General features: G+C 55.9%; 1 protein-coding gene across 6 annotated transcripts in view; it reads right to left on the bottom strand.

Moving 5' to 3' along the window:
* COL16A1 (collagen type XVI alpha 1 chain) overlaps positions 1-8,949 on the bottom strand; it is a 49,088-nt gene extending 40,139 nt beyond the window's left edge. For 3 of the 6 annotated variants that reach the window (XM_038531301.1, XM_038531305.1, XM_038531306.1), the window contains exons 1-11: positions 8,752-8,948; positions 7,105-7,211; positions 5,109-5,183; positions 4,876-4,993; positions 3,900-4,023; positions 3,356-3,622; positions 2,667-2,747; positions 2,370-2,495; positions 1,564-1,617; positions 1,233-1,259; positions 634-669 (exon numbers count right to left, since the gene is read on the bottom strand). In XM_038531301.1, coding sequence (XP_038387229.1) covers positions 634-669; positions 1,233-1,259; positions 1,564-1,617; positions 2,370-2,495; positions 2,667-2,747; positions 3,356-3,622; positions 3,900-4,023; positions 4,876-4,993; positions 5,109-5,183; positions 7,105-7,177 — 981 coding nt within the window. In that variant the 5' untranslated portion in view covers positions 7,178-7,211; positions 8,752-8,948. Of the gene's footprint in view, positions 1-633; positions 670-1,232; positions 1,260-1,563; positions 1,618-2,369; positions 2,496-2,666; positions 2,748-3,355; positions 3,623-3,899; positions 4,024-4,875; positions 4,994-5,108; positions 5,184-7,104; positions 7,212-8,751 lie in introns of all 6 variants that reach the window. The other 3 variants (XM_038531304.1, XM_038531302.1, XM_038531303.1) reach the window with 3 other exon arrangements.
* Positions 8,950-15,164: the final 6,215 nt, after the last annotated feature.

The following is a 15,164-nucleotide window of genomic DNA, read 5'->3' as shown; positions in this document are numbered from 1 at the left end:
GGTCAGGGGGCTTGGAGCAGAGGGTAACCAGGGCTGTGCCCTTTATAGACTAACGTGGCATGTCAATTCAGAATGTCAGGCTATGGGAAAGTGGTGACCTATGCCGCCCACGGAAGAGGTACAGTTGGGTACTAGCTTTGCTCACACCGAGCCCCTCTCCTTTGTCCTTCTGTACCCCAGAAGGAGGCTGGACCAGAGCCAGCTAGAGAGGAATATGAGGGGAGGTCCTGAGCCAACATGGGGTTGGGGGCCAGTGCCGAGCTGTGCCACCCTGAGTCAGCCTTCCCCTTCTCAAGGCCTCCAAGCTGATGTGGGAAGCCTTCAAGCAGGGCAGCCCTGAGTCCTGGTGGGAAGTGGAAAGCCGGGATCAGCAACCAAGGTCCTAGCCCTACCAGCCACTATCCTGTCCCCATTTCACCCCGGATCCCAATACATTGTCTGGATCACAAGGCATGAGGCTTCCTTCCATGAAGCCCTTGGTGGGGATGGGGTGGGAGTCAAGTCCAGCTCTGGGGGATGTGCAGGGAGGGAGTGTGATAAGAGCACAGAGGTCCACTTGTTTTTAACCAGAAAGCCAACTAGCCCACTCCCAGCCCCCACCCACCCCACCCTGCACACTCTCTATTCACTCACATTGCTTTCCCGGGCACCATGGACACAGGGTGGACACTACAAGGGAAGAATGGGCCAAGAGGTCAGTTCTGAGAGCCCGGAGCCGGCCTTCCAAACCCCATTTCCCTGCATACACACAGCAAGCACACAGAACATCATGTGTGTCCTGGGTGAAGTCCAAGGGAGCAAGAAGATAGGAATCCTACCAAACAAGCCTCATCCCTCAACTTCCAGCATCCCGGAGCCAAGCCATTTCTCACATGAGGAACTGAAGCCCGGAGAGAAACAGCAGTGGGATCTGGGTCACGCAGCATGTGGGGGCAGAGTGAGGCCTAGAATCTGGGGTCCCACAGCCAAGGCTTGGACTCTTCCCATGATGCCCGTGGCCATTTGCTGTCAACTCGGCAGGAATGTCCAGGAGGAGCCCCTCCTCCTCTACCCACCCAAGGAGAGGCAGCAGGCAGACAGGGCCCAGCACTGAGCCCCGAAGGAATGCTAGGAGCTGAGTAGTCATCCCAAACCCCCATGCCCAGGCTCAAGCACCCCAAAGTCTGTCAAAAGGGTTCATGCTGGCACCTCCTCAACCAAGCTCTTTTTGCCAGTCTAGATGGGAGGCTTACCTCATTGGCTGCTGGCTCCTGACGGGCCTGGGAAGAGGGAGGGCATGGTAATGGGCAGGAAGCAGAGGGTATGAAACGCTGCTTCCAATACTCCTACCCAAGAACCATCAGGAGCGGGTGCCCTACATTGTGCCAGGTACTGTCTGTCTCGCCCCCATTCATCCTTCCTTCTCCGAGCTGGCGCCTATACAGCCTAAGCTCTGTCCAGGAGTGGGGGCAGGTGGGAAGAGTGTGGGCGTACAGTGGCTTATTCAAGGGGTTTACAGAGGGTACAGAGAGCAGACCAGGTCACCGTGAACTCCTCTCCCCACCTCCCCCCTCCTAGCTCTACCTTTGTTCCTCTTTCTTCTTTCTGGCTGATACTTCCTGTCAGCTGGGCATCCACCTGGGTAGACAGAGTGAAAAGGAATTTTTCAAGAGGGAGCAGCACAGGAGCCCACGCCAGATAAAGGCACCCAGGTAGGGGCAGGGACCCAGGTACCCCCTTAGCTGGCACCTCCCAAGGCATCAAGAGCCTGCCCAGGCCCCTGGCACTCCCACAGGTCCCCCTCCTTCTCCCCTTCACCCACGTGATGTCGGAGAAAACAAGACCATGAATCAATGGGATCCTGTGTTCCTGCAGCCAAAGTCTGGGCATGATGCCCAGCGGACAGGGAGACTGCCCAGCCTGGGGGTGGGGCAAAGGGAGGAACTGGGTTTCCCTGCCACCCTAAAGAACCTGAGAGTAGGTAGGGCAGCTGGCCATGGTGCTGGGCGTCGAATCAGCCTGGCATTGGCTGGGGCTGGGCTCAGGAGGGCAAGCAATCCCTGAGGGAAGCAGTGTGTCCTGGCCTCTGATCTCACATAGCTCTGTCCCGGAGCAACTGCCTTTGGGTGCAAGCCTGGTCTTGACCTCGCCAGAAGGGTCTGGGGTGACGTCAGTGAGGGGCTGGGTAGTGCCAGAGCTAGATGGGCACCTCCCTCAGTGCCAACAGGCAGGTAGGCACAGGTTTACCCGGTGGGCTCTCTGCCTCCTGGAATCCTATAGGGGTGGGGCTTCCGGTGCCCTCCCTACCCCAGGCACAACTGACCCTGGTGGTCCACCTCGGTGCCACTTCTACTCACCTATGCTCATGTCTACCTGCCCTGCCCACCCACCTTGCTGTTTTGAGGCTCCTCCAAGCAAAAGCAGCGGGTGTAGACCTTGCCTTCAGTTTGTGGATTGATCTCGATGAGCTCATTGCTCTGGGTGTCCCGGCGGGCCTTGGACGTTTCTGGGGGACACTGTCCAGAGTGACAGAAGGGTTGGGGTCAGTTCAGAAGTCACGCCCTCCCCACCCCTCACCCACCATCCTGCGATCTCATTGCATCCCTATCCAGGTCCCCATCTCCAGCTCACCAGGCCCATGGAAAGTGCCCTGACCTTCCCAGCGGGGCTGGAGCTGGGCCACTCACCCCTCCTGGCAAAATCTCACAGCATCCCTCCTCCAGCACAAGCTCTGGGTCACAGTAGATGTGTGCCTGCTGAAGGTCAAACTGCAGGAGACATGCAAGTCAGTTTCCCGCTTCATTTTGTCAAATAGCTCAGTGCCCTTGGCTGCCCATGAGGCCCAGAGAAGGCCCCACCCCAGAACGCGCCCTCAGCGTTCTGGTTTCACCGGGGGAGACCTTCAGGAACAGAACTGTCACCAAAAGCAAAACAGAACTGCACACACAAGAAAGACAGGGAGGAGGGAGACAAGGTCACTTTGGTCCAGAGGAACAGGGGCGGGGAGGTTCCATTTCAGCAGGGCCTTGAAGGCTGAGCAAATACCCTGCAGGTGGGTATGCATCCCGGGTGGAGGTGACAGCATAGGCAAAGGCACATGGGTGTGAAAGGAGCAGGCAAGATGTATGACTAGGAAGGAACTGACCAGAAGAAGCTAAGGTGTAAATGAAGGAAAAGATACCATAGACATGTTAGGGATCAGGTCGTGAAGGGCCTTGAATGCCAAGTTAATATATTTAGGCTGCACCCGGAGGGCAGTGGGCAACCACAACAGGATTCTGAGCAAGGGAAGGACCTGGTCAGACAGAGATTCCCGGGAGCTCACCCAGGCTCCCAGAAGGTGGGAACAGAGGCCAACGCCCGACCTGGCACTCACCGAGACGGGTTTCCCCTGCTCCGCATCCAGGCCCAGAAAGACGTGGCCCCCTGGCCGCATGGGTCGCCGGGGCCCCAGAGGCCGGGAGGAGGCTGAGGTGCAGTCCACGTGCACAGAGGCCACACGTTCAGCCACGCTCAGCACCAGCTTGTGCCAGCGCAGGTCAAAGAGCTGGGGCACTGGGAAGATGCAGGACACAAAGTCGCCGTCTTGGCCCCGGGCCCGGAGCTCCAGGCTCCGCTCTTGGCTGTTGACTTCCAGGGAAATCTGTGTGCAATTGAGAAAGGACCAGGACAGAGGATCAGAGCCCCATGGGCTCAGTAGAGCAAAGCTCAGGGCTCTCAAGGTCATTTCCTAGGAGGGGGCACTGAAGCCCAGAAAGAGGAGAAAGCTGGTAGGGCAGGAGCCGCTGGGGTAAGGGTAACCTTGAGGGTGGGCACTGGGGATGGGACACAGAGCCCCTGAATTCACAAGCTGGGACAGAGGTTGGACTGGACTGAGACTGCTCGATGCCCCAAGAGCCAGGGGGGGTAGTCTGGCTCACCTGTGGGTACCCATCTCCATCGGTCACTTGAAATAAATACCACGTGTGCTGGTGGGTGTGTTTCTTCAGCAATAGCGTCAGCACCAGGGCAAACTCACTGGGGAGGCCCCGAGGGAAGACTCGCCTGGGGGTAGAGCCGGGAGGGGTACCCTGAGGCTCAGGTGAGAGGCCACCTGCTGCCTTCCCTGGGCCCTCAGGACTGCTGAACCTACATGAGACACGCACAGGCCCACACCTCCAAACCAACACATGCATATGCGTGTTTGTTTAGTCTACTGACATTTATCAAGTGTCTACTATGTAGGTGGAACTGGCTACTGGGGATAACAGTGGTGAAAGCACAGAGAAAGTTCCTGCCCTCATGGAGCCTTCAAGTCTTGGGGGGGGGGGAGCAGAAATAGGACCCTAAACAAAGAATCCCTGGGATGACTATGTCACTAAATCATGACAATTGTGGTTAAGTTCTTCTAAGAAATCCAGGATGCCCTGGAATCCAGGATAACCAGGACTGGGGTAGAAGAAGATGCTGGAAAAAGATAAAAAGCATTCAGCATGACTAGAGCAGCAAGAAAGAAAGAAGAACGTTTTAGAAGTTGAGGCTAGAGAGGAAAGCAGGAGCCAGACTCCCCGGGGACTTGTGGGAGTATGAACTTTACATGTGGACACATGTGGGTGCGCACACACACACACACACACACACACATACACACATACAGACTCTTGCCAGGTTCCCATCCCCATCCCTGGGTCTTCATGGTGCCCAGAGGATACAGACCTGTCCCCCAGGGGCTAGCCAGAGGTAGGGGAGGGACAGAGGGTAGGTCAGCCACACATTTCTTCTGTGCCTACCCTACAAGCCCCAGAAGTGGAAACCAGGTTGACTCCTGGCAACGAGTGGGAGAAGATGACCCACAGAGCCCCACACCCAGAGTTGCTGGGGAGTATTAATGCCCAGTGGTCACACTGGGGCCTTTACCGCATGGGCTGGGTGAGCGGGGCTGCCCCCAGTCGCAGGATGAGGGGCCCCTTGGGGTTGCGGATCTTCTTGATGGCAGATGTTTTCATGAGGTTGAGTCGGCGGATGAGATTAAAGCCTTTGGGGGAGACACCAGGTGAAGAGCTCAGCTGGGCAGGTGAGGAGGGGGTAACAGCCGCTCCAGCAAGATGGTGGGGGGGGGGGGGGAACAGCAGAATGAGATGGGCACTCACCAGTTACGTTGGTCGATAAATGGCTTCTATGTTCCAACTTGAGTCCTTCCTCTTGTGAAAGTGGGCACTGCTCACCTGGAAAGGATTGGCAATGGGCCATTCAGTGGACCCTGGCTAAAGAATCCATTGGGGAACCTGGAGAGAAGCAAATTTTTGTTCCCCATTCTGGATCTTTAACCAGGCCTGCCCTGGGGGCTGCTTTTACTCTTGCCTTCTGACTCTAGCTACCCTGGGAGCCAGGAGGACTCCAGTATACAGATGGGAAGACTGAGGCCAAGAGATTGAGGCTGGGCCCAAGGCCACTAAATGAGTTCACAGCAGAGCAAGGCCAGAACTCCTGAAACTCATATCCACCAAAATGCCAAGTCAGGGGGCAGGTCAGCAAAAGAAAGAGCAAAAGAAACCCTGGGCAGTCCTAGAACTCAGATGTGGTAAAGAGCCAAATGTCTACATGTGCTCCCTCCTTCATATACACCCAAGTGAGGAGCAGAGGATCACTTCAGGGGTAAAGAAAGTCACATTATGCATGCTTGTGTTATGTACAAGCACATGTGTCTGCACATGTGTGAGTTGTGGATGCCTGTGCCCCAAGGGATGCCGTGTGGAGCTGGTACATGTGTTCTCAGCAGTGGGTGGGGTTTACTTCCTACATCTACAGCAGAACAACATACCAGACACAAGTCTAAGCCAACAGAATGATTTTTCACCTGGATAACTACCTTATGAAACAGTAAAAAGAGACTGAGGGCCCAAAGGGACCACAAACTCAAGGGAACCACCAGGATCTTGGGGCTTCCGACATGGTATATTAAGTGGGTAAAGGCTCCTAGAGAAGAATAGCTTAATTATGGTCTCCAAAACCCTGAAGGGACAGGTAGGTAGCCATGGGCCTGTCTCCTCTTAGGGTTGACTGAGCAAAAGGTTAGGAAGGGTTCTGCAATAGGAGATAAAGGCCAGACTCAAAAAAGCCTCCCCATCACTGCAGACGGGAGAGCTGGGACAGGACAATGATATTGCTCCTCGAAGCTGAGCATTGGACTCCCTGGCTGCCTGACTGGAAGAAGGAACCTTGGATCCCTCGGCCCAGTGACCCCACTGAAGTCTCCCTCCCCCAGGTCTGGCCAGAAAGACTATCACTATCTTCAGCATCGGCAGCAGCAGTGGGTGACTCACCCCTTGGCAGTGGGCCCAGATTCCTTACAGATGTTGAAATTCTCTGCCCCAACCCCCAGGGGACCCGGTGAGGGAGAGAGAGCAAGGCACACGTGCACGCACGCATAAGCACATATGTACGCACACACAACCTGCAAGCAGTCACGTGCACCCTGGGTTCACACCCCTCTCACATCTGCACCTCGGTTTTTCTGCCTCACTCAGCTAGATTTGGGTTCTAGGAGTTCTATTTCTGCTCGGCTGGGCAGCTAAGCTATGAAGCCCAGAGGGCACCCAGCAGGGCAGGGCAAGTTGCCCGGTCAACTTCCTCTGGCTTCAGGCCCTGGAAAGCTGCACCCTCTGCTCCATCCAGCGTCTGGGTCTCGAGGCGGGCCCTTTACTCAGGATCCAGGGCCAGCCGTGGAGGAGGAGGAGCACGTGGGTTGGAGGATGGATTCTCTACCATGAAAAGGATCAGAAAGGCCTGGGCCTCCTTCAACTGTTTGCACAGGATGGCTTTACATGCCGGGGAGGAGGGCTATTCTCTCACACACACAGACACAGGAATGAGTACAGATGCACAGAGCAACTCTGCGATGCAGAAAGGCTCACAGATGTACAAACACGCAGACAGAAGCACACAGACGCTCAGCTCACCCCACACACGTACACATGGACCATGCCTCAGCCCACCCTGAGCCCACCCTGGGATGGGCTCCCTGGATGGATTCTCCATCCCTGCCCACATGACCTAGGCACATGGTCACACATGTACATTGGACCCCAGCATCTCAGAGAGCCAGTCACAGACCAGTGGCACCCCAATCTTCATGCGGCACCTCACCTGTATCTGCCGCCTGGCTGCACGCAGCCCAGAGACTGAGCAGCCACAAGCCGGGAAGCCAAGATACCCACATCCTGGTCCAGAGAGGTCGGCCACAGCCACAGCACCTGAAAACCGCAGAGACCGTGAAGGTGGATTCCTGAGCTCACATGGCATGATACATAGGCAAGTAGCAGCCGGTCCATGGGGCCTAGGCCCAAGGTGGGGTGGCAGGACGTCTGGCCAGCATCGGTTCCTCTCAGAGGCCCAACCACAGGCCTTGGGCTACGATTCGGCCAGGGTAATATTCAAAATATTTAACCACCAGTATGGCACAGACAGCGACCAGCCAGAGGAGAATGCTGGTTAGAGCACTGAAACTGGGTCGAGGCAGCATCTAATGGCGCCAGGGGATAAATGCTGGATTACTGAGAGATCTAGAGGGTCCTAGAAGGCCAGGTGAATTGGGGTAGTGAGGGGCTTGAGACAGAGACTATTTACCAAGACGCTTAGAAGTATTTCAATATTTTATCAACCTGTGCACTATATTGCTCTACACTAGCCTGGTACCTGGCTAGCTGCACCCAGTTCATCCAGTCCTGCCAGGTACCCACAAAGGTCAGGGTCTGAATCTCCTGTCAGGTATCATGGAGTTTTGTGGGGGCCAAGGAAGCATCCCCCGTGGGTACAGTGGGTAAGAGAGCAGGTTACCGAGCTCAGGACCTTGTTGCCAACCTCCCTCGCTGATGGATGCTCGTCTTTTAGTTTTATTAAACCGTGATGGATGGGCCCAGATAAATCAATGCAGGCTCAGCAAGCCGCCAGCAGACCCATACATCATCCGGCCTCCCCTGAGACGGGCAGCTCGCACGTGCACACACAGTCATTCATGTGTCAGCATGACACATGCAGATATACACACACGTACACACGCAGACACATTTGTGCTACTGGGTGTGTACAGACCTACCTGCACACAGGCATGCTTACAGAGACCCATGTCACCCGTATACCTGGACATTCCAGCTTGCCGGTACACACGTGCACAGAGCCAGCCTGTGACTCCCCTTCCAGTAGGCCTGCCTGTCGGGAAGTTCTTGTGCAAGTCTGACCTCATTCCCCCCAGCTGTTATGGAATTCTACTTCTCTTCCCTCAGTCCTGAATAGGGAGTGAGCACCCGAAGGACCCCTCACTTCAATATATTTGGAGGTAGGACCCTGTTCCCCTCGTTCCTGGGGCAGAACTGTTCCTCCACCCCATTCATCCCCCTTCCTAGTGGTGTGCACTCAAAACCCTATCCTGGCCTCCCCGTCCTGCCAGTCAGTGGAAGAGTTGCCAGCTGTGGGAGGCATGTGAACGCATGTGGAGGCGGGAACATCGCTGTGCTTGTGTCCCCTTCCCGCTCCTCATCTCTAGCCCCTGGCCTCAGCCAGAGCAGGGGCTGCAGGGATAGGAGAGAAGCTTCCAAGGATGTGATCCCATCCCAGTAGAAAGGCACAGATCTGGAGGCAGGGAAAGCAGAACTGAGATGGAGTTTAGAGCTCCCCTAAAGAGAAGGCAACTGAGGTCCAGAGACGGGATGCCACTGGGCCCAAGTCACACAGCAAGTTGGAGGCAGAAGAGGCGCTTCAGCCCGGCCGCAGGCAGCCCACTCCACCCCCACTTACCGTGGCCGGGGATCCCCACCTCACTGAGTAATCCAGGCAGCCCAGGTCAGCCGGCCAGGGGATCCTCAAGGCCGCTGGGAGGTCGCGGACCACTCGTGGCCGGCGCGGGGCCCCAGTGCCAGGGCGCCAGCTCCGGGGGGCTGAATGCGGCCCCGCGAGCGCGCGCGCCTGTCTGCCGGGACGCCGGCCACCGCGGGTGGGGGAAGAGGGGCGGTTCCAGGGGGCTGGGGACGTGCCAGGGCCGCTAATGGAACACAGCTGGACCCGCCCGCCGAGCAGGAGGCGGGACGCAGGGCCGGGAGGGGGCTCCGGCGGTGGCAGAGGCGGCGGCGGGACGCGCGCCCCGCTCCCGGCCTGGCCCCGCGCCCGCCCCGCCCCGCCCGCCTCCCGCCAGGTGAGCGAGCGGGGCGGGCCCCTGCGTGCCCGGAGCTGCCCTGCGAGGGGGCTCCGCGGCCGGCGCGGCCTCGGGGGCGGGGGGCGGGGGCGGGGGCGGGCAGCCCTTCAAGGGCCGGCCGGAGAGTGAAGGGCCTCCCGGGCCACCCCCTTCCCCTCTCCTGGCGGGGCCTCCAGAAGGCCCTGGGCGGGGGGAGCGGCGGGCAGAGGGGGGTGTTGGAGACCCTCCTCCCCAGTTCCGTGGCAGCGGTGACGTGGCTGCTGCCCAGGCCTCCTCGGGCAGCTTTTTCCAGTTTCTCAGCCTCACGTTCCCAGTTAGTCTGTTCCTCTCGGTCTGAATTGGCAGGGGGGTGCTCCTGGGCTATGGGGCGTTGGGGGGGTCTGCATTAACCCGTTCTGCTCTAACCTCATGCCCGGAGAAGTGGAGCCCTGCAGGCTCCCTTAGTCTTCCTGATTCCATGAGGTTAGAAGGGCTCCGGTCCCTGTCCTCTGCGCTCTAGCTTTGTGGCTTGGAACTTACTATTTAACTCGGACTCCCTTTTTCATCTGTATGATGGGATAATGATCTCTATACCCCACAGGGTTGTTGCAAGCAGGAAATGAGTGGAAAGCTGTCAAAGGGCTTGTACAGGGTCTGGCACGAAAGAGGAGCTCGTATGGGGCGCCTGGCTGGCGCAGTCGGTGGAGCATGGGACTCTTGATCTTGGGACTGCCAGTTTGAGTCTCGAGTCGGGGGTTGAGTTTACTTAAAAGAAGTAAACATGCAAAAATAGCTGTAAACCGTGCCCCCCCCCCAAAAAAAAGGAGAGCTGTAAGAAACTAGGATTGTCAAGTAATAAAAATGATATTTAAAAAGGAGCTCAAAAATAAATAAAATAAAATAAAATAAAATAAAATAAAATAAAAAAGGAGCTCAATAAATATTCACTGTTATTATCATTATTACCATGAACGCTGGCAGGAGGTAGGAGTGTGGAGGGTGCTGAGGTTCAAGCATATGCACTAGGGATGGGACTTCTGAGCAGAAAGGAGCAGGTACAGTGTCTAGTTCTATCCAGATGCAGGGATGATCCCAGTGACCCTCTCAAGGTTACCTCACCCAAGGCAGCAAACAAATTTGTGGGCACCAAGGCTGAAGAACTACCTACCAAGAATTGGGTTCAAGAGGCCCATGAATGGTAGGAATGGATATGGGGAGCAGGGAGCAACTGGGATGCCCTGATGAGGGGAGACTTCCCATAGAAGCTATAGGGTTGAACCACAGCCCTGTGGCCCCATCTAACCCGAGAGAGGGGGGGAGCAGGCTTGGGATTTCCCGCCTTAAGAGCCAGAGGCGCTGAGTCAGCGGAAACCCCAACCAAGGCCACAGAAGAGCCCCACTGTCGTCCAGGCGGGGCCAGGGAGCCTTCCCAGATGTGGCTAGGACAGCGGTGGGGCCTGGGAAATGCTGAGCTCAGCAGGCGGGAAGCGGAGGGGTGGGGCTTTCTGGGCACCCCGGCCTGAGAAGTGGGAGGGCACAGGCTCTCCCTGCCCCCAGGGTGCTGTTCCAGAGGTGGGCTTTTGGGAACTCATAGGCAACACATATAGGCCAGGGTCTGTGCCAAGGACTCCACATGGGCTGACTCCTTTTCTCCTCACATCCACCCCAGGAGGGAGAATTCTATTCTTATCCCCATTTTACAGATGGGGAAACCTGGAGCGTAGGAACTATGCAACTTGCCTAAGATCATGTGGCTACGACAGGTGGAACAGGGAGCCACGTCCAGCTAGCCTGCACTCACAGCACAAGTTCTTAAGGACTGTGCCATCCTGGGCAGCTCCTACCCTTTCTCCGCTCGTACATGACTCTCCCAGGCAGGAGGGGACGGCGGGACCCAGAGAAGCCAGAGCCAGAGGGAGCGGACAAGGGGGAACACAGATACCTCCACATAGCCCCACAAGCATACTCACCAGAACCTGGCCTAGACACACTGTAGACATGGTCTAGAAAGGTGCCCACGCGCCATCCTCCCTCGGACGTGCATGTGCACATATCCAGGAACATGCAGAGATGCTCTTCACAACAGGTGTGTAGACTTCATGTGCCTATGTAGGCACCTACATTTATATACAGACGCATGCACACACATGATAATCCCCCACATAAACACGCATGGAGACACATGTGTGAGCACATATGAACCCACAGAAACATATCCCTGGACATACTCCAGCACAGGTGTGTAGTTCTCAGAATGCATACATACAGCACTGCATGTACTTGGATATGCACACACCCAGCTATGTATGCACAAACATACATAGACCCATGCACATGTGCCCACAGGTGTAATTACTCATCTACACAAGCAGAGAAACCTGCAGATCTACATATACATGTGTGCACAGGTGGCTCGCACGGGAAGCACCCCGCTCACACGCGGACACATGTACATACATGCGCACATTTCTATGCTTCAGCCCCAGAAAGCCCTGCACACCAGCAAGCAGGGTATCCTGTGGGGCTGGGCTCAGTGCCCTCACCCCAGATGGCATCACCACGAGGTAATGAACGCTGCTAATCGCCACCAGCTGCCCTGGAGCCTGGCTGCCGCTGCCGGGTGGGGCTACTGAGGCCTCCCAGGCCCAGGGTAGTATGCCCAGATGTCCACCGCGCCCAGGGCTGCCCACCCGCCCTGTCCCAGCTGGCTATCGGGGAATCCCCATCTGGCAGGGGCAGCACAAGCTGGGGGAAAATAAAGAGCCAAGATGGGGCTTGGTCCCAGGACAGGGCCAGGAACTCCCACAGGGCCAAGCAGAGGTGGTCTGAAGCCCACATGCACGTGTCACAAGTGAGCCCTGGCATAGGTGCACACAGGTGCACATGCGTGCACTTGTATTATACACGGCCAAAACAGAACTCTCTAATTTTTCCCCACAGATCTACTTCTTCCTGTCTTCCTCATTCTGGTAAATGCCACCATAATTCATTCAGATGCTCAGGCCAAAAAACTAGGAGTCATCCTTGGTTCCTCCCCACCCCCCACCCAGTCCTGTTGACTCTACCTCCAAAATACAGCCTGCATCCATCCACTCCTCCCCACACTCACCCAAGCCACACCCTCTTCTGCCTGGACTGTTGCAGGAGACTCCCAACCCCTACCTCCAACCCAGCTGCCAGCAAGGCCTTTCCAGATCTGTAGCTGTTGCATTCCTGCTCCTACTTCAATTTTCTAGTTCTCATTTCACCTAGAATAAAACCCCAAATCTTTTCCTTGGCCTTACTAAGTCCAGCATGATCTGTCCTCCGCCTTCCTGTCCAGCAGCCTTGCCCCCCAGCTTCTGGGGCCCCCCTGGCTTCCATTCTCGGTCCTGAATTGGCAGGTTGATTTTCCCCTCAGAGCTTTTTACCAACCCCCCTTCCTCTACCTGGAAGGATCTTTCCCTGATCTTTGCTGGGCTGGCTCTTTGACAGATCTTGCCTCAAATTTACCTCCTAGAGTGGCCTCTCCTGACCACCAGATCCAGAGGAATCTCAAGCCATTCCTGATCACATGAATCTGTTTTAAATCTCTGCATAGCTGCAGTATCTGTGTGTGCGTGTGTGTCTGTGTGCGTGTATACTGTCTTTCTCTACTAAGAAGCAAAAGGCACCCCAAGGGCCCTTGTCTACTGGTACTCACCGCCCTACAGCTGAGCGTGGTGCCCCAGAGGCATCCCCTGGTGAAGTAGCGGATAAATGCATGCTAGCCCTGTCCAAGCACTCATACACAGACGCACACCAACAGGAGACAGCACACACCAGCACATGCATGAGTGTACACACGTGCAGAAACAGCCACATCCGTGTGGCTTCTGGGACCCAAAGGAGAGATGGTAACCAGAGGGTCAAGGCCACTCTCCGCCTCCTTTGGTTCCTCTGGTATCTCTGTCCCATCGCCTTAAGACTCTGGCCATCTCCCACTGTCTCTGTCCTCTTTGCTGCGCCAATGTCACCCTCGGGTTCTCTAGCTTGACTTCTTCCCTGTGACTCTGGCCCCTCTGCAGCTCTCTCTCGCCTCTGCCTCTGCTTCTAACTCTCCTGTGTGCCTCTGGGAATCTACATCTCTAACTCCAAATCTCTGTGGCTCTCTATGTCTCTGATCTCTGTCTTCTTCTCCCACGTTCTGTATCTTTATGTCCCTGTCTCTGTCTCTCCCTGTTTCTATCTGTGTGTGTCTCTGTTTCTGGCTCTGTATCTCTGATCTCCGACTCTGTTGCCCGTTCTCCCTCCCTCCATCTCTTTGCCTTAAATCAGCCCTGCCACCATGTCTCCACGGCTGTCCGCATCCCTATGGCGGGGAGACCCATCTTTCACCTCCAGAGGCAGCTTTACGGTCCCAGCGGGTGGACTGGTGCTCTACTCTGCTAATGTGCACCTCCCCTGCAGGGCCATGGCGAGCTCCACACAGACAGCCTTGCCCCTGGCAACATTTACAGATGCCCAACCAGGGGGCCTTATTTCAGTAGCTCATGTCACCGGGTGCCTGCCTGTTTTGACCACCCTGGAGCTTCTGGAGAGGTGAGCGCAGACTCTGTGGGGCACTGCTGCAGATGTGGTGTCGGCCAGGCAGGTGGTCACTGGGGTAAGAAAGGAGAACGCACTAGGCATCGTGGGCCTTGCCTGGATTGTCCCCTGGGCTCAGCCTGCTTGTTCTGAGGGAACTTTTGGGAGGTGATGGGCACAAGAGCCCTGGATTCCAGTCCCCCCTTTACCCACTGTGTGACCCTGAACCCCTGCCTCCCCAGGGTAGCATAAGGTAAACTGTAGGCTCCCACATTAACCCACCTCACGTCCTAAAGCACCTCAAAGCACCTTGTCTGATTATGCTAACTCAGCAACTCTCCACTGAGGCAATTGTGCTCCCCAGGGGACACTGGACAATGCTGGAGACACTCGTGATTGTCACAACTTGGGGGCGCGCCTACTGGCATCTGGAGGGGTGGAGGCCAGGGAGGCTGCTAAGCATCCTGATGCACAAGACAGTCCGTCACAATTAAAGAATTACCAGGTCAACCTGCCAGTAGTGGCAAGGTGGAGAGACCACTCTGCCCCAAGGAAATCCTGCCCCTTGGAATTCCCACGCTCACCGACCATTTGTAAACTCTTCATCATACTCTGAGCAGGGGTGAGGGCCGTTAGAAGACACTAGCAGTGATCCTGGCTCTGCCTTTAATAGCGACAGCTGAGATTTATTGAGCCCTTCTAAAGCACTGGCTGGCACCAAACATGGAAAAACTCATTTTAGTCTCACAATATCCATAGGAGGCCCAGGCACAATCACGATGCCCATTCTGAGTGTGGGGATACAGGCAGAGAGAAGTGAGTCATCAGCTCAAGGTCACACGGCTGGCAAGGATGGAGCTGGATTTGAACTGGTCATTTTGGGACAGACCCACAGGGCAGAGCCATCTCTGGGAAAAATTCCACCCAGCACGGTCCTGGGTGAGTCCTTTTGCCTCTCTGAATCTCCCTTTTTTTTTTTTTTTTTTCATCTGTCAAATGGGATCTACTCTCTCATTTAACTCAGCCAGCAGCAATTCTAGGAGGTAAGGCACTGTTCTTACCTCTTCACGGGCTAGAAAGGCAAGGATTCAAGACTGAAGTCTCAAGGTCATAAGACTGCAAAGTGGTGGAGCACAGATCTGAACTCAGCTTTACCTGACTCCAGGGCTCCTGATCTGAATCAGGTCACCTGCAGTGCTACAAAGCAGGAGAGCAGAGGTCCTCAAGCTTGGAGTACTGGTCCCACCAGCCCCACCCCCAGGGTTTCTGATTCAGTAGAGCTTGCTTTTTGAGTAAGTTCCCAGTACATGCTGGCCCAGGGACCATATTGAGAACTACTGCAGTAGAACCTGGTGTTAGATCACCTGTCCCTGGGTTCAAATCCTGGCTCTGGCTGTTGCTGGCTCTGTAACGGGGGGTGGGGGGATGTCACTTAACCTCTTCCTCTGAGAAGCACAGGGATAACAGCAACATCTATCACTTAGGGTTTGCTGTA

Source organism: Canis lupus, chromosome 2 (assembly GCF_011100685.1).
Source record: "Canis lupus familiaris isolate Mischka breed German Shepherd chromosome 2, alternate assembly UU_Cfam_GSD_1.0, whole genome shotgun sequence".
Lineage (NCBI taxonomy): Eukaryota > Metazoa > Chordata > Mammalia > Carnivora > Canidae > Canis > Canis lupus.
The sequence above is the reverse complement of the archived record's forward strand: the minus strand, read 5'-3'. Positions and strand labels throughout refer to the sequence as shown.